Here is a 27,576-nt window from a genome sequence, read left to right as displayed (position 1 = left end):
TAGGTTCCCAAGTAGACATCCTGTGAGTCAATTGTCTGCACCCTGTGAGTGTCAATTGTATGCCAATGTGCTACAAACCAGGGCTGTCAGTCTTAGTTGTGGTCTGGCTCTGCAAGGTAAGCTGGAGACCTGTTGGGATTGCCAGCTTGGGCTAGAGGATTGAAATACCCAAAGTGACAGGTTATAGGCACAGGGCAGGGACAGGCAGAAAGGGGTTGTAGAGGCCTGTATGGGTATTACAGCTCAGGAACACACACACGTAAGAACATGTTTAATAGCCCACTGGCCTTGCCAAGTACAACAAATGTGTTCAAAAAGAAAAGGAGAATAGCCAGAGCTGGGTATATTGGCTCATACTTATAATTTCAGGATTTGAGAGACTAAGGCAAGGGGATTGTTATAAGTTCAAAGCCAAGTTTGGGTTACAGAGCAAGACCCCCCTCCCCCCCAAAAAAAAAGGACAAAAAGAAAAAAAGAAAGGAAAAAGAAAAGTCAATAATGCAGACAGAGTGGAAATAAAAAAGGCAACATAAAAGACTAGAAGGAAAAGGTAGGTGGCTTTTTTGTCAACCCTGTCATCTCTTTCTTTCCTTTCCAGGCCTGGGAAGTGGATGGGTGACTATGAAGCCGGGTTAAGCCAGGCCAAGCCAGAGGCCAAGAGGTCTCAGGGCAAGACACAGGGAGATGGTTCCCAGCACTACCACTGGGTGGCACCCGAGACCATGACTGGCCTTGGTAGGGAGCTAGGGTGTAGACCCGGAAGGCCGCTGTCCATTCTTCTCCCCAGCCTGGCCCAGGAGGGCCAAGGCCAAGGTAACAGATCTGTCTGGGCCCCTGTGTCTGCAGCTGGGAGCCTGCTGCAACCAGCTCACTCCCTGATTCAGGATCACTCACTCCATCGGAATCACACTCCTCCCATGGGCCCCTTGTAAGTGTGTGGGGTGCGATTGGCAGGCAGGCAGGAGCAGGGCGGAGGTTCTGAATGGGGGAGAAGCTTTCCCGTGGCTCAGGCTAGAAGGGCTAGTGAAAACATGGGGCCCCAAAGAGGGGTGGGGTGGGGGCACTTGCCTGAGGTCACATGGCCACCCAGTTGCTCCTGAGCCCGGAGCTGGGCGGAGGGAAGCACAAGCCCAGAAGAGTCAGCTTCCCGCTTGCCACCACTATGTCCTCAGTGCAGGTCCACAAGTGTTTACTTTATCTGTCTTTGCTGCCTATTTCTGCAACACTCCCTGGGAGCAGTCTCGAGCTCATCACGGTCCACTGGGTCCCGTTCGCTCACTGCTTTAGAAAGGAGGTACCTTACTCTCAGCTTGCCTTCCCCTCCCCAGTCCTCAGATCTGGTCCTCTACATCTGCCTCCAAGTCTTTCTATGCTCGGTTAATTCAGAACAAGGCCTCGCTAGCCCAGGCTGCCTTTGAACTTGAGATCTTCCTATCTCAGCCTCCCGAGGGTTAGGGTTCCAAGCCACCACTCCAGGGGAATCTTCACCTGTCTACTTCCTTATTCGGTCAGCAAATAGCCCCCAAATATATCTTTCTCTCTACTCCACAGCATTGCTACGGAGGAACCAAATGACATGCTTGGAGACGCAGCAGCAGGCAGCAAGGGGGCTGGAGGTGAAGTGCTCAGGTGTGTAGGAGAATACTGAGGTATGCACCTCACGTTCACTGGGTCTCCACTCTCTTCGCTGTCCCACCCAGTGAGAAGAGTAATTAATTCCCATTGGAGAGACATGACCACTCTTTTATCTCAAAGACCAGCAGCAACTGCCCATTGCCTGCTGGGACTTACACCTGGTCTGCCACCCTCCCCCCACCACCATCATGCACCTTCATGGACGACTGCTATGATTTGGAAAACTGTCCCCACCACTGTAACTCACATTCTTCCTGTGATGTGCTGCCTCATCACAGGCCCGAAAGCAACAGGTCTAACAATCTTTAACCGCAACTTTTGAAACTGAGCTAGAATGAACTCTCTCCATGACCCCCATCACCCCCTCGCATCCCTTGACAAGTATCTCACTATGTAGCTCTGGCTATCCTGGAACTCGGTAGGCTGGCCACAGAGATGTGTCTACCTCTGCCTCCCAAGTGCTGGGATTAAAGGTGTGCAAACCTTTCCTCTTTCAAAATTGATTATTTTTAAAGATATTTTGTGACAATAATAGAAAGCTGATTAATACATTATGCTTGCTATCTAAATGTGTTCTGGCTTGTGTGTGTGTCACTAAGGATTTAATATAGAGTCTGGCACAAGCTAGTATTCTACCACCAGGCTATATTCTTAATTCTCCTACTTTGTATTTTGAGGTAGGCTATCACTAAGTTTCTCAGGATGGCCTTGAACATGTGATCCTCTGGTTTCAGCTTCCCAAGCAGCTGGGAATACAGACCCAATGAGTCCCTAAATCACCCACAAGCCTTTGCTTATGCCACACACCCTGCAGCAATGCCTTCCTCACGTGGGCTTCTCTTCTGTAGCTCACTTCGTCTCTGTAGACTTTATATGAACCGATATATGCATCCTTCGCTCCATTTTAAACAATTTTAGAGCCAAATTTATTAATCACAAATTTATTAGGATTAACCACAGTTGGTCCTGGCTCTGCTTTCAGCCGGAATAAGGAAAGAGCTAGGGGAAGTAGCTCCCCGTCCTCCGGGGCTGACTCACTGCAGCATGGCTGCTGTGCATAAGTTCTTCAGCGGTTACTTGCCTGCTTTCCCAGCAAAGAACCAATGAAAAATACCGTGCTCTTACATTTAGCTCAGCTAGATTGGATTTTCTGACCCCACTAATCACAGGATGACAGGGTCGGCTGTACCATCTGTCTGGTGAGAATGGTTGGTGTCCCAAACTACTCTGTAAATTATATTTTGAAATAAATCTGGAATCTAACTGCTTCTCACCATTCCATCCCAAGCACCCTCATCTGAGACACCACCATCTCTCACCTGGATTATTTATGGCTATCGACACCTAACTGCTTTCCACCCTTTGCATCTATAGACTACATTTGCTACAGAAGCCAGTAAAATCCCATTAAAGCATGAGTCGTATCCCATCGCTACCCTGTCCAGAGCCCCTAATGTTTTACTATTTTACTCTCAGAGAAGGCCAAAGCCAGGGAGCCTAGAATGTTCTCCACGACCTGCATCCTGCCTCAACCCCTGACACCATCTTGTCCTGCTTTTCAGCAGGTTGAGGGCTATTTGTGAAGGACCCGAGGGAGCTTCACACCATCACCTACTCCAGGGCTGGGCTTAAACAGCACTTCCTCATGGACACTTTCCTCGTCCACCACATTTAAAACTGTGATGTACAAGTCCCTCACCCTCAACACAGTGACCTCCTTCTCACTGTTCTCTTTCCTGTGTCACCTTCAGGATCCCATAAGCTTCACAAGGATGGACTTTGGTCTGTTTCGCTCACTGATTTATCCCAAATGCTGAGACCACATGGTGAAGAAATTCTTGTTGAATAAAAAGACATATTCTCTCATGTCACAGCTCCGCCTTGGAGGGGAGCCTCACTTTGGGCAGAACAAGCATTTGGTCCACAGATAAAGTGGATCTGGGACACACTGGTGACCTCAGGGACAGATTACACTTGGTTCTCTACCTCTGACCTCCCCACTCAGGTCCTCTACTTAATGTTTTTCCTAGGCTCTAATGAGGTTTACTGTTCCTGGGGGATCCCTTGGGACCAAAGGAAACCCACGCTATCTTGACTACTTTAAGGTCAGGTCTGTGTACAGCAGAGGGATAGCTAAGATGCCAAAATAAAAGCACCAAGTGAGAGAGGCAGATGGAGGGATAGTTATGGGAACTTAATTCATGTGCAGACAAGGAGAAGGTGCCCCTCGCCTCTACCCCTCCATTTGTCATAGTCAGCCAGCAGCTTCTTTCTGTGCCAGAAGCAGAACTGCTAGGGGCAGAGCTGGGTGGAGAGGAAAGAAATGAGCACTGGGGTCATTTGCTTTTGCTGCTGGGGGCCCAGCTGGTCTCTCTCACATCCTCTTATAAAGTAGCCTACTTGGCCCTGCTTCTGAAGGGCTGGAGCCTTCCCTCTGGGAACCTGGGATGGACAAAACCTAAGAGCAATGAAACTTCTCATTCTGGGACCCCAGTTCCCAGACTAAGAAGGGTGACTAGGTGTGTGGGGCTTTGGATGGACCTGAGGTGAACTGGAGTTAGGATTTATAGTTTGGAACTAGGATCTAGGGTCAAAGAAGATGTCTGTGCTTGCTTCCACAACCACTGCATAATGTTTTGGCAGGCAGGAAATGACCTGCATCAGATCAGGCCAGGAGATTGTGAGAACTACATTTCCCAGCATGCAGTGAGGCCAGCCACAGGGAGAGCGGGAAGGCCTGGGGTTATTCCCTGAGCCTTGCTGCCTTCCTGTAGCTGAAGCAGCTATGTAGTTCCTCCATTGTCTGACAGGTCTCCTGCAAGTTGGAGGAAGGAAATCCCAGAGGTATATGGACACAGCTGCATCCTCAGACTCCCAAACATGCTGCCATTCGCTGGCTTGGAGACAGGCACATTCACCCCCAGCATAGCCCCAGGCTTCCATTTGCACACTCAGCATGCAGACAGGGCTTGCCTGCTCACACTGGCTCACAGAAGAACACACCCACACTCGTGTCTGGGCATGCATGCTTGCAGAGACACTCTCCGTGAAGGCCCACCATCCTTGGTCCAAAGAACTGGCCTGACTGGCATGCCTCACGGGATGAGTCCAGACTTCAGTAGTAAGAGTTGGGACAGACATAGTGAACTCGAGCGGCTTTCCTCCCTGCTCCTCTCGATTGGCAGAGGCCAATCTACCACTTTTCTTCTAACACCCTGAGGGCCAGAAGCTATCCTGTTTGGTCAAGGCCATACCCTGGACTCCTCCCTACTCTTGAGGTTAGTCCTTGTGGAAGAAGGTAGGCACTACCTCTACTATCTTGTGGCACCACTGACCCAGCACTCTGAAATTGCTTCTCAGCACAAGGGCCTTGCAAACGGGTTTCTCTGAGCGGTCAGATGCTGTTAACGGCATCCACAAATTCCACTGCGTTGTCCACTCAGCTTTCTTGTCCCTATGGCCACAGCTTGCGCCTATTTCACACTAGGAGTCATTTACTATGACAACCCCTAAATGGTGTCCTGGTGCCACCGCACAGCCACCTGAACACAGTCAACCCCCCCAGTCCCGCTATGCTGCTCCACAGCGAGCCTTCCAAAGGCCCTCAGGCCCATCTTCCATGCTCACCACCGCCGTCCTGCTGCCTCACCTGATCCCCCTGTCTATTCCACTCCAGCTGCTCTTCATTCCCCCCTCCAGATGTGCCCAGGCCAAAGCTATTACCTGAAAAGATGGCCACAATGAAATATTAAATTTCCACTTATCCCTCTTACTCATGCATTGCTTTAGACCAGTGAGGCTGGGAGCATAGGGCCCGGCTATGCTCCTCGGGTTGTTGCCAGAGATGCAGAGGGCACTTGCTGGTGTGGGGAAAAGTGGCTGTCTGCCACTTAGGAATAAACAGCACTGGATCCTTCAGAAAGGCAACCCCCACAGCTCCTGAGCCTATCAGGAGATCAAGGAATGTCATGCTTTTTTTTTTTTTTTTTCTTTCTCTTGGCTCCTGGCTAATAGATTTGCCAGCACAGAGCACTGGTATGGCCCTTTTCCAGTTGGTGCTCTGGGTGGCTTTAGACCACCTGTCCTTGAGCACACTCCAGGAGTTACGTGCAAAAGAGCACAAACCGCTTCCCAGACCTGACTACAGGACCCACAGCAGGTACCAGGTACTTATAGCAGCTTCCTCCTCATGGCTAGTTCTCTTCCTTTTCCTCCTGGACCTGAGCCCTAAGGAGCAGTCCTTCCTCATGACCATTGCCTTTGTTACTTGGCTTTCAGAGATGGATGCCACTTTCCAGCTTTCTTGGGGCTCTGAGGCTGAGTATTCTTGCAGGGTCTCTGATCACGCTTCTCATACTGAGAAGCAGCATCAATGAGAAGATGCTTTTGGGCTCCTTACTTCAGCCAAGTTTCTTCTAATCAGCCACTTTCCCAGAGTTCCTGGGTGGCAGAGTAGAATGTTGTCATGGCATTGGTGATCCTGTTGGAGGGAGTACTCTGTGGTCATGCAGAGAATGAGACAGAAGTTTGACTATCTCCGCATTACAGATTGGGAAGCTCAGGCTCAGAGGCAAAGAACTTATTCAAGGACACACAGCCAACAAGAATCCTTCCATGAACGCATAGCTGGTCCTCAGATGACACTGTTGGTCACCCTCACTATGATGAGTCCTCGTAGGAGGTGGCTGGGATTTTCCTCATCCAACCCCATGGCCTCAGGGCCAGAGCTCAGGCCCGTAAGAGGCTCAACTTATTCCAGAAAGGAGCAGAGTGTGGCAGTCCTCTTCTGCTTGTCTGCCACCCTATAGAAACTCCCAAACCCTATCCTGGCCTGTCACCTTGGCTGTCACCAGGCTCCAACCCTGGCACCTCTGCAGGGGGTTGAAGAGAATAGTAAGTGACCATGCCCTCTTGTTCCTAGGTGACAGGGCAGTGCAGTCCCTGGCTATCTCCAGCTGCTTTCTGTGCAGATGGGTTTGAAATGTACCCACAGATGATGCCTCACTCTCTTGGGACAGATGCTCAGTGCCAGTGAATTCTCGGGGCCCCCCAAACCTGTGTCTAGCTAGAACTCTTAACCATTACCTAGTTTCCTGGAGGCCCAAGGCCGCTCTTCACATGTTATTATGTCTCCTTTGGTGGCAGCGAGATCTGCACATGTTATTATGTCTCCTTTGGTGGCAGAGGGATGTCCCTTCCTGCTTTCAGAGGTTCTTTGTGTCATTTTCTTATCCTACTACCAGCTTAGGTTTGATACTAAAAACACCCCCCCCCCCCGTGAAGTTTGGTGGCAATTTACTCCTTGGTGCATTTGTTTTGATGCTTCTGTTAATGATAGTGATAATGATAGGGGTCATGACAGTAATCACAGAGCCCTGGCCACTTACTGACAGACGAGGTTGTGCTAGGTTATGTGACCTACATTATGTGGCATCGGACAGCAGCCCTTCCTTCAAGGCAGGTCACACTGCCCCCATTTTACAGATGAGGCCTGCTCGGGTCATGTTCTGGGTGACGTCTCCCTTAGGAGCATCATAGAACTCACCCCCCCCCCCCCGAATGACTCACCTCCTCACGTAATGAGAGAAAGATCTGGAAAAAGAGCTGTTCAGTCTCGAGACATATGTATCCAGTGCCTTCAGGGTTCATGCTCACTATAGCCTCTACCTCACTGTCTTATGTTCTGCTTGAGGTGAGCCTCTCCCTGCAGCCCTACAGGTTTCCTCATCTCTACCCTGCAGAACTTGGAGATGCACTCCATCTGCAAACCTGCCCCACCAAGCCAGCATGACTCCCTGGTGCAGGCAGTCAGCCGTTGCCCTTAAACGCCATTGCTAAAAACAGCACTTCCTGCCCCTCTCTCACTGAGGGTCACTCTGACTGTACCCTTTAGTTCCCCGTAAGGCAGAGAGAAAAACACAAAGAAAGAACCATGGCCTGAAACCCAGAGAAGCAAGAGCAGAAAAGAACAAACTTCCCATGATGCAATGAAAAGAGGGTGGAGCTATGGAGGGACCTTAGGATGGGGAGTGGCAGGGGTGGCTGAGGACTCCTACCTGTGATATTGACCTCCACCTGGCCTGAGCGGGTGCCAATGGGGTTGGTGGCTTCACAGATGTAGGTTCCTGCCAGGCTGTAGTTGATGGGTCCCCGGAAGAAGAGGGTTCTGTTCTGGGCCTCCACACCCTTGGGGAGAGAGCCATTCAACCTGTAGGTATTGAGAGACACAGTGATGGGTTAAGACTCTTCAGCCCCAAAAAGTAGCCCCTGGTGCACCTGCTTGGCTCCGGGGCTATCTACCACCTCTTTTGCTAAGTGTGTATCTTAGGGTATGTTTGGAATGGGGGAAAAAAGTAACAACAATAGTCTCTTGCATCTCGAAGTTTTCTATTATTTAGTAATTTATGGGTTTTTGTTGTTGTTTGAGACAGTTTTATTATATAGCCCAGGTTGGTTCTCAGCTTGCAGCAATCCCGACTGGGCTTCTCTGGTGCTGAGATTACAGGATTCGGGCCACCATGCCTGGCAGTTCATGTTTGATCATCACATCACTGAAATGTAGTCAAGGCAGGTGGATACCACTCCCACACCACAGATGAATCCGAGATCCAAGGCCAAGGACACACAGCTAGGAAGCAGCAGAGTGAGAGCCAGCTGGGTTGGCAGGCTTCAGTACAGTGCTTGCTCTACTGCTCTTGGGTCCTCTTGGTCCTTGGGTCTCCTTGGTAGTGGGCTGACAACAGAGACACCTGGGTCCATAGTTCTCTAGTGGGGCCGCTGGGGCCAAACGCATCTGGAGAAGCTAATCAGATGGGCAAACAGACATGGCTGAGCTCCTTCTCATCATCTTTCCGTTGCTGGGCGTGTCTCAAGACGTTTCCATGTGGGGTCCATCCTGGGAGTTTGCCAAGTACAGAAGACCTTCATCCTTCCCTTGTTTGCTGTTCTTCAGCTAAGCCAGCAGCCACTCCAGCTACAGGGCTGACTGGCAAGCAGGTTCTGCCCACCGTCACCTTCTGAAGCAGTTTTGTGCCTAGAAATGGAGGCTAACAGGACTCTCTACTGCCTAGAAAAAAGGCTTAGACTCACTCTGAGCTGCTGCCTTCTGGCCACCCATGTCAACTTTGTTAGCTTCCCCCACACCCTGTCTGAGTTCCACCTAGCTCTCTGTGGAAAGGATGTTGGCTTGAGATGTTCAAGTTGGTTGGAGGGGATGTGTTTTTCTCTAAAGGTCAAGTACCAGACTGTAATGCCAAGCACAAGATAGTGGGCCAGGGGATCCACTGCTGCCTCCACCCAGAGAACCTGGTTGCTGTAGAGAGGGTCTAAGAACAGAGAAAGACTGGGGTGTTCCAGAACACCAGCTTCCCAGGGGACACTTTGATAAAAATAAAAAATGGGGACTGGGGTGGGGTGACTCAGGCTGAATCACCAAAGGAAAATGGCAGTCTTCTTTATTAGTGAGAGAAGGGAAGCAGGTTACAAGAGAAGCCCCTGCTGTCAGGATTATTAGTCCCAAACCCAAGCACTCAAACAAATGCAGAGGTGTATGTACACAGTTAGTATGTGTGTGGGGAGGCATCTCTTAAACTACCCTCCATGGAAAAATATGAGCCTAGATTCTAATCCTCCCTACTCCTCGGAGGTGGGTGGTTGAGCCCCCGTGGCCCAAAAAGTGGTATTTTCAGGGCATGGGCCAGCCTATAGCACTCACGTGGTCCAGTGGTACTCAGTGGCTGGAGGGTTAGCATCTGCTTTGCATGTAAGCTTCACATCTGTCCGCTGCAGGTACCAGTTGCCATCAAAGCCCTCAATGGTCACCTCAGGTTCATCTGTGAGGTAAGGGAGGATTTTGGAAGAGGGTGAGGTCAGGAGGGCAGACAGGGAAGGGCTAGCAGGGACAGTTAAGGAAGGGAGACGGGGACGGGACGAAGGAGCAGCTTGGAGAGTAAGTTGGCATTGCGGGACCTCAGCAGAAGTGACAAGGGGAAAGGTTAGAAGGAGAGGCGGAAGTTACCGAGGAAGAGGACAGGGAGATCACAGCATCTTGGGAGGGAAAGTAGTGGGGAGAGACGAGGGAACAGAGGAGGAGGGCAACAGGTAGGAAGGGCCATGGCTCACACTGCACGTTGAGTGTAAGGCTCTCCTTGAAGCGGTCCAGGTGATAGTTGACGATACAGGCCAGGGACTGCCGGTGGGCTTCCCTGCTGGGCACCAATCGGTAGCGGCTGATGACTGTCACCGTGCCATTGGGGTTCCGAATTTCCTGGTACTCTGCCTCGCCCTTTAGCCGTGTCTCCCAGGACACCACACTGGGAGGCTTCCCGTTGGCTGAGGTGCAGGTGGCCACCAAGACCTTGTCATCCTGACCTTTCCTGGCTCGAAGCACTGCCTGAGTACCCTCGATCCAGTTGGTGGGCTTGGCTGTGGGGAACAACACCATGGCATCAGTTGAAATTGCCTGGGCGTCTGCTAGGTAGTCACCCTGGCCACCCCTGCTTCTCAACCATGCTTTGCCAGAGCCCTTCCCAGAATTTCTCTTGGGAAGTTCTTCATGTCTCCTTGCTCCACAAACAGTCCTGTTTTTAGGCTTCTTAAGAGTCTTGGGATGCTTAAGCCAAGCAGTTTCCTTCCTTACCATGGTGTCTAAAGCACCTGCCTGCTTCCTGGTCTCCAACACACGTCTCTTGGAGGGGGCCCAACCTAAATACAGTTCCTGACCCTGTCCAAAGCCACGGCTCCCCATCCCTGATCCTCGAGGGGAATTGTGGACACCACAATTTCACTTGGCTAGTCAAGTGAGAGGCATTGTACCTGGAGTTATGGGAACATGCCAACTCAACAGGGGTGTCTGTGGCCACTGAGGTACATGCTAAGGATAGCCAAGCCATTTAGACAGGCAAGGGAAAGAGCCCCAGGGCAGCTTACCCATCACAGTGAGGTTGAGCTGGCTTTCACGGTTGCCTGTAGGGAAGGTGGCAAATTCACAGATGTACATGCCCTCATCCTCCAGCTCCAGGTGGGAGAGGCGGATGGTGCCATCGATGAAGGAGGGTCGCAGGAACTCCACTCGTTTCTCGTAGGGGGGCAGCACCGACACGCCCATGGTTGGGTTGTAGATGGCCATGTTCTGCTTGGAGCCGTTGGTGGCCTTCTGCCATGTGACCTGGGTGATCTTCACACTGGGCAGTGGGTTGGCAAAGCTACAGTGCAGAACCACATCCGTGCCGATGAAGCCATACATGGAGTCGTTCACCTGCACCACCTGCGTGTGAGAGCCTGGCAGAAGGGAGGACAGGAAGTGGTCAGTGCCAGGCACTACTCCCCAGCCCCACTTCTCTGACCCCTGGTCTTGACTTCCTCAGCAGTCACATTCCTTTTGTAAATCTTCTTGTAGAAATAATCACTGGGTCTGGTGTCTTGTGCCTATAACTCCAGCACTTGGGAGGCTAATTGGGATGTTTGCTATGAGACTCCGAAGCCGACCTGGGTTACATAGTAAGTTCCAGGACAGTCTGAGCTACAAGTGAAACTCATTTCACATCCCCCTCAGAGTAGACAAATCACTTACTTGATATTAAAACCACCCATAGGCTGTTAAGATGGCTCAGTGGGTAAAGACATTGGCCACCAAACACGATGACCTAAATTTGATACCTAGAACTCACACAGTGGGAGAAGGTACTTCTATAAAAGGTTCTCTGACCTCCACACATACCCACCATGGCTAATGCACACACATGTAAAAATAAATAAACGAATTTAATAATAAAATCCCTCTCTGGACGGTTCTGTGAAAGATACCTAGAAGACAATGAATGACATCATTCACTTGTAGCTCATAATGCCCTTGAACTCACAATCCTCGCCCAAGCTTCCTGAGTGCTGGGATTCTCTGTGTGTGCCACTGTCATTCCTGGCAATGATCTGTACGGTTTTTTGCATGTGTATGTGTTATGCATGCAAATGTGGGCCTGTGGTTGGTGTTAACTATCTTTCTTGATTGAGTTCCAACATATTTTTTCTTTCTTTTTCTTTTCTTTTTTTTTTTTTTTTTTTTGACAGTGTCTTCCTATGTAGTCCTGGCTGGCTTAGAATTTGCTGTGTAAACCAGGCTGGCTTCAAATTTGTAGATATTTGCTTGCCTCTACCTCCTCAGTGCTGGAGTTAAACACATGACCTTCTCAGCCTCATATTTTTAGGCACGATCTCTCAGTTGGACCCAGATGGGGTTAGCCAGCTTGCTCCAGGGATCCCATCTTTGCCTCCTGGCCAGGCCACTATGCCCATCTGGCCTTTGTGTGGGTGCTGGGGACCCTCAATATACTCCTTTTGCTTTTGTGGCAAGCACTTTGCCCAATGAACCATCTCCCTAGCTCTCTACATTAAAAAGAAAGCCAACCCCTCCTCTCTCAAAAAAACAAACCAAACCAAAACCAAACCCCAAAACCCAAACAAAATCAGAATCATACTGTACAGATTGTTCCAAATGCTGCTTTTCACAGAGTGATACAGGCCAGTGTTCCAAACATACGCATTAGTATCCATATATCCACACCCTAGCTTTCCTCCTTTTTTCTGGTTCTTTGGATGAAGCCCAGGGCCTTGCTCAGGCCTGTCAAGTTTTCTTCCACTGAGCTACATTCAAGCTCTGCCTCCCCCTGCCCTCCCAAGATGCCTTTTAAGGCGTCTTTAAGGCGGTTTCTGGCTTTATGGTCAAGACTGATCTTGAACTAAGCATCTTCCTGCCTCAGCCTCCAGAATGTTGGGATTACAGGCAGCAGCACCATATCTGCCTAGCTTGCCATCATTTTGGATGAGGGTGAAAAGCTCTCCTTTCCAAGAAGAGCAGAGCTCTAGCTAAGAACTTTCCTGGGCTTCAGTTCCCTCATCTGACAAATGAGCCAGATAATCCAGTGTTCTCCACCTTACCCGTTGCTGGGGAACCAGGTGACATACAGGTAAGAAAGGACATGGGGGCAGGGGCAGGAATCTGGAGAAGCTGCTGAGGATTCGAAGCTAGAGGGCCCTTCCCCTTCAGCTCCCATGAGGAGCCCACACAAGCCCTTCCATTCGAAAGCTGCCCAATCTGGTCCTCCAGGTTCCTCTGAGCATAGCCCTCCCTGTCTCAGAATATGGCTGCTTATACCCCTGACTTCTCTCTGGACTATGAACTTCTACAGTTGGTTCTCTTCCTGAGTCCCCAATGCCCAGTGAAGCTCAGTAGCTGGCTTACAGAGCATGCTTCTGTGTTTCATTTTCTCTAGTATAGCAAATATTTATCACTGGGCAAACTGCAGTGGCAGCCAAGAGAATGGGTATTCCCAGGAAGGGGCAGGCAGCTGGGGCTCCCTCATCTAGAAGGCTTTTTTCCTTGAGCCCCCTTAGCCTGAGTTTGGTGCTGGCCTGGGGCAACCATGCCAGACCCAGGCTCTGTCCTCCACTTCTCTCCATCTCTGAGTCTGTCACATCCCCAAAGCTGCATCTTTGTCACATGACTATACGTACTTCCTGTCACTGATGAGAGACCGTGTTTGTGGGCTTCGTATCTTGCATCCTGAGTGCCATCAATAATATCAGGCCCTCTACTGACCCAAAGGCAGGAGGATGGCCCCCAGAGACCTGGGATCCTTGCCTCCTCTGTGTGATGGAGAAGTTGGGGTTGCTGGGTAGGTCCCAAAGCCCATGGTCACTTTAGTACATTGCTCCCAATTCCACTCTTCCAGAGATCACAGTGACTGTGGGATCTCAGGGGCTTAGAATAAAGCAGGCTTTCAAGAAATGCATGCTAAGCCAGGCATGGTGGGACGTGCTTGTAATATTAGCATTCAGGCAGCAGAGTCAGGATGGCAAGTTCAAGGCCAGTCCGGACTATATAGTAAGACCTTGCAGGTGGGTGGAGGAAAGAAGGAGAGGAGAGGAGATGGGGGAGGAAGAAAGGGAGGGAAAGAGAGAGAGAATTGCTGAAGATATCTGGTTTTGGCTTTCTTGAGCCATGTCCTTGGCACTGAGAATTTCATCCATATCCCCGTTCTTTTCGCCATTCATACAGCCTTACCAACACACTGAGTGTTCCTATTCCCCTAGCTGGCCCTTGGCAGCAACAGACGTCTCAAGCGGAGATGTTGGGGGCTGGAGAAGCTGCGAGGGGGAAGTGTGGCACATAGTTGGGGGCCATCTACTTGTGGGACCCTGGCAGCCTTTATAAAGGAGTAGGCTGGATGCCCTGGGTCTCCTGTTTCCTTCTGGCTCTGTCTGACAGCAGCCCAGCCTGTGCCCCACCCGGAAGCAGCCCTGAGAGGAGGTCAGTGGGTCAGATGGTCTAGCACTCTTGCTGACTGGTCAGCTGGCAAGCAACTAATTCCTCCATCCTCCTTGACAGGATAAATGGGTGCTCCCTGATGCTCCTCCAGCCTCCACTCCCCAAGCCTGCTGGAGGCTGCCCAACAGCTGAGATAATGTGGGCATAATTGGGGAACTTGCACCACATAAAGCCTAGAACTGGAAAAGCCAGTTGGTAGGGCTTGGGCCACAGGTGAGAGTTGGAGGAAGGGGCATGGGCATCAGGAACCATCTTGGTGCTAGGTCTAGTAGGTCTGAAGGGGCACATGGCCCACTGAGCTCCACTACCCCATCTCCTCACATCCCTTCTGCAGGTGTGGGGAAGACAAGGGGCTGGCCCTGGTTCCCAAGCAGTGACCTCACCCTTCAGGGATACATCAGTGCTAGGAGGGGAGGTTGCTAATGATGCCCCATGGAAGTTGGGGTGGTTTCTGGTGTGTGTGTGTGTGTGTGTGTGTGTGTGTGTGTCCTCCCTACCTAAGCCTACCCTGGTTAGAGGCCGTTTTTCTCTCCACTGGGTTTTCCCAGAAGCAGCTTCAAGGTGGTGCAGAAAAAAACATTCCTGGCATCCCCTCACGGTACACAAAGGCATTCCTGGCCCTTTCTGTCCCTGTGATGGGCTGGGAGAGGACAGGGAGGACCTCTCGGTAGCGGGCATGTTCACTTTCACCCTCGGCCTCTCCCATAGCAGGCTGTTAACAGAGCCTAGGAGGTGGTTCGAGGGTGGCATGTGGGGCTCTTGGAATATTGAGGGTAGAGACCCCAGTGTCCTAGAGTTGAAAGAGGATGATTAGCAAAATTGGGCCACTCCTCAACATTCTAGCTGGAGGGACCTGGTTCCCAAGCTTCTGCAGGGGCTCCCTGGCTTGGCCAAAGCATGTCAAGTCAGGTTTAGGTAACCACCTCTTAGACTGTGTGGCTTTTCTTTTTCTTTCTTTCTTTTTTTTTTTCAAGGGAGCAGGGCTCACCCTTGAACATGGAGAGGAGGGGCTGAGGAAGCCTGGGAAAAGGAACAGGATTGATGGGTGCCTGCTGGGGCAGGTGGCAGGAAGTGGGGGTTTTAGAATATGCTCATCTTTCTCCGTTTCTGCTCCAGCATCATAATCTTGAAAATGATATAGGTGGCTGCCGAGCTCTGTAGGGACTTTCTGGCACTCTCTTTTGCGAACAGAGGGGCTGGGAACAGTCTTCAGTGTGAGTTTGCATTCCGCCTCTGGGACATCTCGTGGGCTAATGCTTAAGCTCTCCATGACTCGGTTCACACTGAGGTGCACATCTGCCAAATGGGGATTCTAATAGTGTATGCCTGCCCCTAAAGGACTGTTGCAAGGATGAAATGGAGTAGGTAAGCAGAAAGCAGTATTAGCACAAAATAAATGCTCAATCAATGTTGGTTGCTGCCATCATCATCTATCATCATCATCATCATTATCATCACCATCATCATCTGTGAAACAGTAGGTCTCCCTCTCTGGAACTTCATTCGACAAATGTTTACTGATCATCTACCTGGCGGTAGGCACTGTACGGGTCCTCCTCTTCTGGGGCACTATGATGGTTCTCATTCCTGACTCTCTGATGGGCACTTCTGCTAGGACCTCAATGGCACATTACCTGCAACTGTAGCCATTACTAATTCCTGCCCTTGTTTGGAGTCTATATCCTGTCACTTACTGGGGGTCTAGCTACCATGGGAAAAGCAGGGACATGCTTGACCTTGGGCTGTGTTGACCACATTATGCCTGACATGGCAGGCCCAAACCTGGGGAGCCTGCTGACTCTCTGGTTACCCAAGCAGTAGGTCCTCTGCCCCTGCAGACTACAGACTGGAGCTTGTGACATGTTAGCACATGAGAGTTCAATGGTTCAGGCAACTTTCCACTAGCCAAGTGAAGAGGGATTGGGTCATCTGCCAAGTGAGACAGAATGGCAGCCCCCTGACCTAATACAATGCCCATCCTAAACCAGGGTCTGGCTCAATCTGTCTCTCTAGGAGCTTTATTCTGGGTGGTGTTTTTCAGAAACCCCACAGTACTTTGAAAATGACACAAATGCCAATTACAATACTTAGCCACAGTACTCTTAGGTAGCTTGTGCTGGGGTCCAGAGACTGTGGGTCAAAACTGGAATCCGGGGAGCCCAGTGCTGGAGTGCACATAACAAAAGGCAGTTATGTGCACAGTGGAAAAAGTAAAGGACTGGGACAAAGGATGCAGAAATCACGGGACATATACCTGCACAAGAGGGGTCTTACACCTGAGGGTACACAAACAGTGAGTCTTTCCCCATCACTACCCAGATCTCCCTGACCATCCTAGGTGGTCAGGTCAAGGTTTCAAGACACAAGCCCTTGGGACTCATGCTCTGGTGCCTCAGTTTCCTTAACAGAACACAGGCTAGACAGTTTGGGGTGACCTGGCTTCTCAGAAGTGCTGAGCCAGCAAGGCAAGCATCAGACCAGCCCACCCCTCAACGTCACAGGCCTGCAAAAGCCCAAGCTCAGCAACAAAACACAAAGGCTCCTCAGTTGTGGCGGACGAACCTGCTCCCCAAGGCCCTGCCCTGCCTGCCATGGAGCTAATCTGCAGGGGGGGTGGCAAAGGTTCCCACGCATCGGGCGTGGCCATGTGAGCTGCTTGTCTTCATGCCCTTTCTGACTTTAGAACTCCTGTCCTAGCTGGGCAAGCTGGGTCTGAGCTTAGAAGGTGGGTGTGTAAATGGGAACTTTTGTGAGGACCACTGTGCCCCGGCCTGGCTACGCTGAGCTTCTCCGGGCCTTCATTTCCTGAAGTTTTCCTCCGTGTCTCCAGCAGTGGCTTGAGCGGAGGGTTGGCACGCAAGAAAGGAAAAGTCTATGTGTATAGGTGTAGGGGGCTGGGCCCTCAGACAAGGACCTGTGCCAAAGCGACGTCCCTCTTTTCTTTTGCTTTTACTTTGTGGTGAGACAAGAGTCTCATTACTGTAGCCAAGGCTGCCCTAGAACAGGACTATGGAGCATAGGTTGGCCTCAAACTCATGGGAGTTCTCCTGCCTTAATCTCTTGACTGAGCTTCCTGACTAATGGGATTAGTTACATGTGAGAGCTACCATGACATCTGGCTAGTAGAAAAATCAACACTGTTTCCCCCAACTCCGTGTGTGTGTGTGTGTGTGTGTGTGTGTGTGTGTGTGTGTGTGTGTGTTTAGATCAGGGACCACATTGGAAATCCAACCCAGGACCTTGCACATGCCAGCTAAGTAAGTGCCCTACCAACAAGGCACATCCCCAGTTGAAGCCAATATCCTTTGCTTCTAGGGCTTTCTAGGCATGCTCCCTCCCTCCCCTCCAGGAACTGGCAGGCAGGACAGGACTTCCGGTGGTGAGAAACAGCTAAGTGTAAGTGGGAATGACTCACTGTGGGGAGGGGGAAGGGTCCCTGAAACTCTGCTGAGTCAGCAAGGTGACCTAAAGCTTTAGGACCCTCCCCTCAGCACAGCTTCTTTCCCAAATGTCAACTCTCCGGAAGCCCAGACAGGAAGCATTTGGGGAGCTGGCAAGGAAAAAAAATGGGATCAGGCGGGAACTCCCTTTCTGGGGTCACCTCCTCTTGGAAGGTCTTGCCAACCTGTCATCTGGACCTGATCATTCTGCCAGGAAGAAGCCATAAGGGCAGGGTGCTCGCTGAAGCCCTTTGAACTTGTTCTTTCCTGTATCTATGCCCCAGGCATGGTTCTCCATTAATTCAGGAGCTCCTTGGCTCCCAGGCTGCATCACCTCCTTCCAAACTCCCCTTCACACCCGGCATGGGACGGGGCCACAGTGACTTAGCCTACAGGGCACCAGGAGGAGACACAGGCAATAGCTGTCCTATTCCTTGTCCCAGTGCCCAGCCAGTTCTCTGGGGAGGCACAGCAAGAAGGCATAATGCGTGCGCTGGCTCGGCATAGTGGTTCGCATCTCCAGTTCAGGGACCTCTGTTGGTAAGAAGGCCTTGGGGGAATTCTCTTGGGGACAGAGCTTCTGGGATGACTCTGTATCCCTTCCACTCACCACCAGCCACTCATAGTAGTGATAATGTCCTATGATCCCACAGTCAGGGGCTAATTGCTACTGTCTGAGCCCCGGCGCCTCCACCCCCAGCTCTGGGGTCACAGAAACTGCCCATGTTTTCCTCTTGGCTGAAGGCTTGTTCCCCCCTCTCCCTGACTCCCCACATGGAGTTGGTTAATGATGGGCTGTGGGGCTGGCGCCCAGTTGCCTTGGGTGGGGGAGCACAGTGCGTGGGAGAAGAGGGGGCGCGGCAGCCTGGGAAAGGACCTAGAAGGAGCCAGAGCACAGGATCTTCCAGACAGACTGGGCCAGCCCCACTTCCCTGGCAGTACAGAAGCCCTGGGGGGTGGCAGCAGCCATAGGGGCGCCCTGACAAGCTCTATCTCACCCTGAAACCTGGCAGAGCAGGATGGGGGACACAGATGAATCAGGGAGCTGGGCTTTAGGTTCTCCCATCAAGGAACAAGGAAGGGGTTGGGGATTCTGGACCACTCTCCTGCAGGCCCATTTCCTGTTGTCACCCCATCTCCAGGGTCTCTGGTAAGCAGGGACTCTACTTTGGCACACTAGGAACTTAGTATCTCATTCCTGACTCTCCACCTGTCTCCATCTCAAGCCTTCATGTTGTTAGCTCTCAGTCCAATCTGCTTCCTCTCTGGTATCATTTCCTCTGGGCAATGCATAGGGGAAGGGTGCCCTTAAGAAAATGGACAAGGCAGGCTCTAGCCCCTACTGTCTGGTCACTGTTGCCACCTAGGCTTGAGTAGGGCCAGTTCCTTTTCTGTAAATGTGAGTAGCTGGACCTGAGGGTCTGGGGCAGGGGAGGGGGTCGTTCTGTGGCCCTAACCTGCTCCGCTCACTCTACCTCAGCTTCTCTCCTCCTCTGCATTTACCTTCCGGAACCTGAATACTGTCCAGTTGGTTCTCAGTCTTTGTATGCCGGCTAACTTCTCCTGGAAGTCCTCCCAGATCAAATCCACGTTGCACCACAGCAAAGCCGGGGTACAGCAGCTTTTCCATAGCCAGGCAGTCACCCGGACCAGCCTATGGGAGCTCCTTAACAGCTTTGTTCCCTCTGCCGCATTGGTCCAAATCTGAACTCCTCCTAAGCTCCTCCCACCAGGACCCTCATCTCTGCAGTCTCTCACTTCATTTCCTCAACCCTCCTGGGCTGGGACCCCATGCACAACCCCTTTGTAACTTCACCACCCAGGTCTTCTGCCTTCTTCCTCTGAAAGCCTTGACCCTGAGTAGCCCACCTCTCACTGGTCCACTGCAGGGCAATGCTGAGTGTATCGTCCCCTGGCTGGGGCAACCATGTTATAAACTTCCTGAACCCAAGATCAAGCCTAAGTGCCGCCTAAGTGCATTTATGTGTGTGTGGTTTTGTTTGTTTGTTTTTGTTTTTTCAAGATAGGGTTTCTCTGTGTAGCCTTGGCTGTCCTGGACTCACTTTGTAGACCAGGCTGGCCTTGAATTCATGGAGGGGAGATCTACCTGCTTCTGACTCCTGAATGCTGGCGTTAAAGATGTGCACCACAACACCTGACCTGCCTAAGCGGGTTGTGAACGCATGGCAATCTTCCTGCTTCAGTCTCCTGTATGCTGGGACTATAATTGTGAGCCACCATGCCCAAAGGAAGGCGTTGAACAGAGTTCCAGACTAGAAATTTTGAGAAAAGGAGGGCATGAAAGAAAGACTGCTCGAGGTCTCTGACTTCTGTACTTCCTGAATCCCCTCAGCGGGGGGTAGCTTCTTGGAGCCTTCTCTTCTCTCCCCTGTCATGGGGTAGGTGGTACTGTATGCTCAGAGTTGACACATGGTCATGTACTTGTTACAGCATGTCAGTACACAGCCTGGCACTCAGAACTCACAGGGCATCTCCACTGGTTGTTGGAGAAGGCTGTGAGCCAGTTGTGGTCCTAAGCCAAGGCTAACCACCATCTCAGGGCTAGTGGCAGCTCCTGGGAAGTGCATTAGCCAAGGGGCAGAAATGGAAGGTGAGGCCTGACCTGTACAGAGGGGACACAGTTAAAGGTCTGACTCCTCCTTGCCCAAAAATGGGAAGTTACATCCCCATAGGGTGTAGGTCGGTTTGACCACTTGCCCACCTTTCAATCCTATATCGTCCTGGTTGCTTCTCAGCTGAGAGTCTTGATTCCCTTTCTCCCTCTTCTGTCCCAGTTCCTAGTACCTTCCTTCCTCACACCAGAGCATAAGGTGAAAAATAGTTTTCTCACTTAAGCAAGCTGCTGCAGAGAGGCCTTGCTCCTGCCACCTGAGCCTGTTTATGTCTGTATGTTCTCCAGCTTCACCACCCCCCTCCACAGCCCTGGATTGCTCCTGCCTGACCTGGCCTTTCTTGACTTGTAGGCACAGAAGCCTCTGGCTTTAAGGCCAAGATTCAGAAAGGTTTGGTGCCATGACAGCAGCTGACGCTGCAGTGAACACTATTGTCTCTCAGCAGACGCAGCCGGGGTTTCCCTGTGAGCTTGCATATATTGCTACTGACACATTTGGGAAAGTGTAGGCAGCAGCCTCTTTGGAAGACTGGCGTTGAGGAGGGAGAGGCTGGGGGCTGCCGAGAAGGCAGAGGAAGAATTCCCTCTGCTTCCCCAGGGGAGCCATCACAAGGCTCAGGATTGGCATGTGCCTTCTTTGCCTCAGTGCTCAGGGTTCCAAACTACAGCGAAGTTCAATCCCTGTTTGGCAGTGCAGGCCTCTCGGGTCTGCCTTGTATCAGGAAAGGCAAGGTGGGCCACGCCAGCACCCAGCTCTGCAGATGCTCTGACTTTCCAGATGGCTGCAGGGAAGGCAGGCTATCAGCGGGTACAGCTGCCTGCCTACAGGGAAGGCTCAGTCTAAGAGAAAGGGCTTGGGTGGAAGGTGTGACAGGCTAGAAAAAGGCTTGAGAGAAATAGAGTGGGGTCTACAGACAGGGTTGGGGTACCTGAAGGAATTACGTCTATGAGTTCTGACTTTCATTTCAGTTCAGGCAGAGGAGGGTTGTGCCACTCACATCAAGTTGCATGGATCTGTCTAGGCCTCAGTTTCCTCACATATAGAGTGGGGATAGTGATAGTACTGTTTCCTGGGGCTGATATGAGAGTGAAAGGAGCCCATTCCTAAGTGCTCCTACATGACACCTGGCACTTGGAGATGCCACATAAGTGGTGGTATTGGCAACACACAGGGAAAGACCTGCCTGGGATTCAGGTGAGCTAGCTCCCTGGGCAAGAGCACCTAGATCACTGCTGACCTTTTTGGGCCAGACAAAAATGTGGTGGGGTCTGTCCTATACCCTGTAAGACACTTATCAACACTCCTGGTGTCTACACACTAGATACTAGAAGCACCCACCATCTTCACTTGTGACAACTAAAAAAAAAAAAAATCATATTCAGACCCTGTCACATGCCTTTTAGGGGAAGAAAATCACCCTAGTGAAGACCATGGGACTAGAGGAGGGGCTGATGAGCTCAGGCAGGGGAGATGAAATGTATGATGGGTATGTAGGGCCAGCCATGGCAAGCTGGGTGTAGAGGGAGTGAGGGATGCCCCTCTGGGATTCTTTGTTGGGGAGACCTTCCTTGTATGTCCTGGGTAAGAAGGGAGAGGCAGTCCTTCCTGTCTGTAGGACAGAGCAGAGCTATGCATAGGGACACAGGTGGTCAGAACAATGGGCTCAAGGTTTGCTGTTTGACAGACACAGGCTATGAAGAGGCTTTCGTGTCTTCAGAGGATGCAAGAACACGGGCAAGGGATGCCAGCAGGGAGACCTGCCGGGGGAGTGTGGCCAGAACCTCTACTCAGGGAGTGTAGGAGGCCGTGAAGGCAGAAGGCTGGGGTGTGCTCAGGGCTGTGCTCAGCAGAACCGAGGAGAGGCAGTATCTTCCTGCAAGGGTAAATTGTTATCATTTTGGAAGGATTTTCACCTCATTTGGTTCCTGCTTAAGTGAAATCCACAACATGTGTTCTCTGCATTAGTGGAGTGTTTGTGCTTAATTAGTGGCAAATTCTTTCATATTAAAGTCATTGAGTTTTGCTGTTTGCTTTCCTCACCCTGGGCCTGGCTCTCCTGTGTTTGCTTCAATGTGGGAAGCCTGACTAGAGATAGCCAGGTCCCTCTAGTGTGGTGAATTCAGAAGATACTCAGGCAAACACACGCATGCATAAACACACCCATGCACGAACTCCGTGGTATTCAGAGTCCACTGCTCCAGCCCTGCTGGCTGTCCCACCCAGGACCAGTGTCTGTCCCTCCTGGCCGTTTGTACATATCCCCAGGCAGCTGCACGTGGCTGGCAGCTCTCCTTTGGCCCTGCCCCACCTCTGGAGGTACCTTATAGGCCATGTTAAGGGTCAGAGGAATGCTCCAGCCTGCTGAGTGTGGTAGGCCTGCTCCTCCAGAGGAGGGACAGGAGCAATGCAATGTGGAAAACACTGCATAGGAGGCTGAGTTCTCATAAGCCAAGTGGGCAGGGGGACTGAGAGCAGACCAGCGCCAAGGGCCCCTGAGGGATGCTGGGATGGGGAGAGGGCAGGCTTTGCTCCTGCTCCAGCCTCTCTGGAAGGACTGTCTTATCAGTTCCAAAGATTGAAATTCATAACTTGAGAGGGATGCTTTGTGGCCTAGAAGGCATGGATGCCCTTTGACTATTAGCTTTAGGGGTCGCAGCCCAACTCCCTAACACCACTCCTAACACCACTGTAGACCTCCAAACCACCCTCCCCCAACTGTCCAACATAAACCCTCACAACAGTTCCAGCCTGAACTGGTGGCAACCCAGACCACAGCGAAACCAGGGTCATGACCCCCACCTGAGTGCTAACCTCTTCTAGGTTTTAACCACAGAACACAGCAAACTGGGGAGCATTCCAGCCCTGCGGTGACAGTCCTAGCCTCTCTCCTTTTTAGACACAGGTTTCCCAGGGCCCAGAATGGAGATCTTGGGGGATTCTCTTACCTCAGCCTTCTGAAAAGAGCCGGGCTATAGGTGGGTGTCCCTTTGTTGGCTGCCTTTCAGCTTTTGTGGAACTCCAGGTCTAAATTCAGCCAAGCTTACCATCACAGGGAAATGGGACACTTACGGGCTTTTTTTTTTTTTTTTTTTTTTTTTTTAATTTAGCAGCCCCCAAGTGATGTGGAGAAGAAGGCAAGATATTCAGAGGGTCCTGATTCCTGATATGGTGGTTTAGAGAGTGGAAGGTCGACTCACTGGAGCATACTGCTCCCACCTTCAGCAGGCCTGTGGCCATGTCCAGGTTCTGCACAAATGTCCCTGGGTGGCCTTTCCCCCTAACACCCAAGAGACTGAAGGTGGTTGTGGTGGGGTACAGGCTTTCCTAGCTGACCTAGACAGCTTCAGTGACTTCCAGTGTCAGTGCCCATGGCCAAGTTTCATGACCATGCCCAAACCCAGCCTTTTTACCTCTACGATGAGTCCCAGCATATCTGTGTCCCTCAGCAGGGGTGAAGTCACCTCCCCAATACTGGGCAGCTTCCTGTGTTCCTGGCACATGGTTGTCACTGTTCCTTCCCTCTTTCTCCACAGTACTCAAACCATCACCTTACACTTGGCAAAATGCTGAAGGGACACCTCCCTGCCTCCACTGCCTCCTGTCCTCTCCCTGCCCTGCCTGGTAGGGATACATAGGGTGAGGAGATTGAAGAGTCAGAAAAGGCTCTGAGCCCAGCCACCAGCCAGCAACCTTCGATGTCTCCTTCCCAGGTTCCCTTTGTGGTGGTTCTCCTTGTGGCATCATGGTTTCAAGTGTGGGGTCTTTCCCACTTTGCTCCCCACACCGACCATCCCTCTGCCCCACAGTCTCTCAGGGGCCTCACCCAGTTCCTCTTCCAGCTCAGACTTGTCAAGGTTTCAGGAGTCACTGGTAGGGGCTGGCATGCCAGGGCCTGTTCCTCATCCTGCCTCACAGAGGGAGCCAGCACGTAGGCACAGGGCATGGCGCCCAGCTGCAGAGAGGTAGCCGGCCTCTGTGGCCACCTGCTTCCCTTGACTATCCATCCTTCCTATTCCCTTGTCCTTCTGACCCTGCCCAGAGCAGCCTGAGAGCCCAGGGGCAGCCTATGGCAGTGGCAATGTGTGTGTGTAGGCACCCCATATTCTTCAAGGAAGAATATCACCTGTCCCCTTGAACACCCCAAGGTTGGGCAATATAGCCTGTGTAACAGAAGCCTGTGGGTCCCTGAGAGGACATGGGAGGGTCATGTTCCCTGCTGGGCCCTTCCTGGAGATGGTAATTCTCAAAACTCCTAGGTGCTAGGTGTCATATGAAGACTTCAGAGAGGGCAAAGAACCTGCCCAAAGCCAAACAGTTTGTGAGGCCAGCTCTGACACCCTGTCTCCAGAGGCTATACCCCCCCATCACCGAGCCTGTTGTTATCTGTGTGTCTTGCTCCTACTCCTTCTTGGGGTAAGCAGTGGTCTACACCTTCATGGCAGACACATGGAACCTGTCTGAGGCAGGATGGGTGAAGAGTCCCTACGATAAAGGGAGTGTGGGCATCGTCCCCTCTACCTGTGAACCTGGGAAAAGGCTAAATCCCTCACCCCTGACCCCCACCTCTGCCTCTGTCAGACCCTTGGGCCAGCTGAACCACAAAGAGACCTGACTGAGAACTCTAAACACATATAATCTCCATTCTTCCATGCTGCCTGACACCAGCTTAGATCTCTATCTTTCCGGCCCTCAGCTTCTTAACCTGGGAACGGTAGCACGAGCTCTAAGGAGACAAAATGCCAAGTATTTCCAGGAATCATGGGGTGGAGGGTAATGGTGGCTACCAAGCACCAAGGAGCTACAGAGTTGAGAGTGAGTAAGTGTATATGTATGAATGTATGTATGAATGTATGTATGTATGTATGTATGTATGTATGTATGTATGTATGTATGTATGTATGTATTCTTCAGAACCATCCCAGGCAGGGAATTCCCCTCAGCCTCAGACCTAGAAAGGTGAGTAACCGCCAAGCTGCCTTTTCCCAAGGCTGGAAGTGGAAGATGTCGGTGTTGGTGTTCTTTCCTATCTCATCTCATGCTAGCCCACCCTACGCTCATCAGCCAAGGCTAAGGAAGCCAGAAGCAGGGGATACTCATGAGACCCTGGCTCTTCCCTGAGTGGACCTGGAGTTCCAATGCAGCCCTCAAGGTGAGCGGGGCTTGTTTCACCTCTACCACTATCACCAAGTGTTGTACAGCTCTATTGCTGGCCTTCCCACTAGAGGCTGCTGGGATAGCATGCCAAATTAGCTTAATGAGTGAGGCCCCAGCTTTAACTGGGGCCCTGGGCCTTGCAGCACTGGCTCCTGTTTTCGTTTTTTTAAAGCTGGGAAGGGGTGGGTTTTCTCTCTCTCCCTCTCCCATGTATTTTTCACCCTGCCTAATGGTTCCTCACTCAGAAAGGCCCCTACAACTGCTAATTGGGTTTAATTACTGGGGTAATTAATGATTTGATTGGGAAACTGAAATGTGGTGGGTGAATTCTGGTATGTAAATAGAAAAGTCAAAGGGACAGAGGACTCAGACTGAGATCCAAGGGAAGTCTAGGGGAAGAAGCAGGGTATGCCCCCTTCAGTGGTCTCCTTAGCGGGGGACCAGCTGCTGCCGGCTCCCCATTTGTCCACGAGAAAAGAAAAATAAAAGCCACAGAGGAATTAACTGGTCCAACAGCTGTAAAGAAGTTGGGTAGAGATTGGAACTGAGGAGCTGGCTGAAGGAGAGGGTTAGGAAGGTATGCTTGGCCTGGGGTGGCTCAGTGTGGCAATAATAACCGTGAGGGCACCGGGGGAAGACCTATCAGCCAGCCTGCCACAAGACCATAGAAATGTACCATGCTTGTTTCTCTTGTTGTGGTAACAGAGGCCTTGCCTCTGGGTCACCAGATAAGCAGATAGCTCATCCAAGAAGCCAGGTGCAGCAAAGGAGCAATGGGTGTGTGTCTAGAAGGCCACCACCTCCAGCCATACTTCTCTCTCCCACTTTGGCCTCTTTCTCCAGGTTCAAATGTTTCCTAAGTCTCTTGACCGCCCATTTCATGCCTTGCTGACTCTGCCGGACTTCAGCATGAAGTGACAAGAGTTCAAGAGAACTTCAGGGAATGAGGATGGCAAAGCGTCAGCTCTCGGAACTTTATAGCGGCTTAAGGACTTTCTACCACTCTGGGAAGAGGCAGATGGGGAAGGAGTTAGAGATAATAGAGGAGTGGGTAGCTGGACTGCCGCCGCTGGGTCTTAATCCCAGTTTCTGAGAGACTCTGAGGTAGGACTGTAAATCCAAGACCAGCCTGAGCGATTTAGCAACACAAAAGCTAAAGTAACAAAACAAAACAAACCAGGAGCTGAAGACTAGATGGCACAGGCTGCTCTTACAGAGGATCTAAGTCCAATTCTCTGCACCCATGTGACCATGGTGGCGCACAATGATCTGTAACTCCAGTTCCAGGGGATCTGATGTGCCCTCTTTTGGCCTTCATGGGCACCATCATGCACGCACGCATGCATGCGCACACACACAGTGTCAGGCCAACTCTAATGAATATAAAATAAATACCACTGAGCACATTGCCTGCCAACTAGTTAGTTCCTCACCACCCACAAGCTTCAATTCTTCAGTCACAGAAGTATAGCAGTTTAGCCCTCCTTGGGAATTTCTAGAGGTGTGCTTGAGCTTCCTTTCTTTATGAACCATGGGTAATTCTGAAGACATAGAAGCTTTCCTGAGAGGCACCCACCTCCAATGGTGTGAGGTTAGGCAACAAAACTCATGAACACCCTGTTAAGGCAGGTATCATTTGTCATGCTGGGAAACTGAGGCTCAGGCCGGGAAAGTGATTTGTTCAGGTGACACTGCTAACAGGTGGATCTGATCTTATGACAGGGCCTCCTGCCCTCTCTATTGCCTGAGGGTAGATCTAAACCAGTATCAGGCCTTCAATCTAGCGATGCTTAAATTCCCAGCTTCCTCTCCTACCCCTCCCATGTCCCCACCCACCACACCTCCTTAAAGTGGAAAACTCCTACTTCAACACTCAGGTCCTACAGAATATCTGTTCTGATATTCCCACAGCCCCTAGCTCCGCCTTGCTCAAATAATAATTCTTCCCCCATCCCCACACCCCCAACCCATGATTGGCTGTGCCAGACTCCGAATCAGAAGTCCCAGCCGGCCTGGTGCCTGAAGTCTGCACTGGGAACACACTTCATCAGATCTCCATAACGAACTCTGCACAGGAGGAGTCAAACCCTAGGGAACAGACTCGGGGACATTGGTCCCCACTGGCTTCCCAGGTCACCGAGAGCTTTTAATCAAGACTTCTTAGGAAGCTGCCTGATCAAAGAAGCACCTGGATCCCTGGCAAAGACCAGGTTAAGTTGCCAAACGAGATTCTCTGTGAGAGGAGGGCTGAGAGCCACACGGGTGCGGAAGCATTCACTCTCAGCTCTCTTCTCAGCGTGAAGAGGACAACCCTCTTTCCCTCTGCTGGCTGGGGTGTGTGTGTATGTGTGTGTGTGTGTGTGTGTGTGTGTGTGTGTGTGTGTGTGTGTGT

The 27,576-nt window shown here is 51.3% G+C and overlaps 1 protein-coding gene across 1 annotated transcript in view; it reads right to left on the bottom strand.

The window, feature by feature from the left end:
* Nectin1 (nectin cell adhesion molecule 1) overlaps positions 1-27,576 on the bottom strand; it is a 61,054-nt gene that overhangs the window by 4,624 nt on the left and 28,854 nt on the right. The window contains exons 2-5 of the mRNA XM_055621900.1: positions 10,564-10,914; positions 9,757-10,059; positions 9,350-9,467; positions 7,692-7,843 (exon numbers count right to left, since the gene is read on the bottom strand). Of these exons, the coding sequence (XP_055477875.1) occupies positions 7,692-7,843; positions 9,350-9,467; positions 9,757-10,059; positions 10,564-10,914 (924 nt within the window). The remainder of the gene's footprint in view (positions 1-7,691; positions 7,844-9,349; positions 9,468-9,756; positions 10,060-10,563; positions 10,915-27,576) is intronic.

The sequence above is a fragment of the Psammomys obesus genome, unplaced genomic scaffold (genome assembly GCF_907164565.1).
Source record: "Psammomys obesus unplaced genomic scaffold, mPsaObe1.curated_primary_1811, whole genome shotgun sequence".
Classification (NCBI taxonomy): domain Eukaryota; kingdom Metazoa; phylum Chordata; class Mammalia; order Rodentia; family Muridae; genus Psammomys; species Psammomys obesus.
This window is presented reverse-complemented; position numbering and strand designations above follow the sequence as displayed.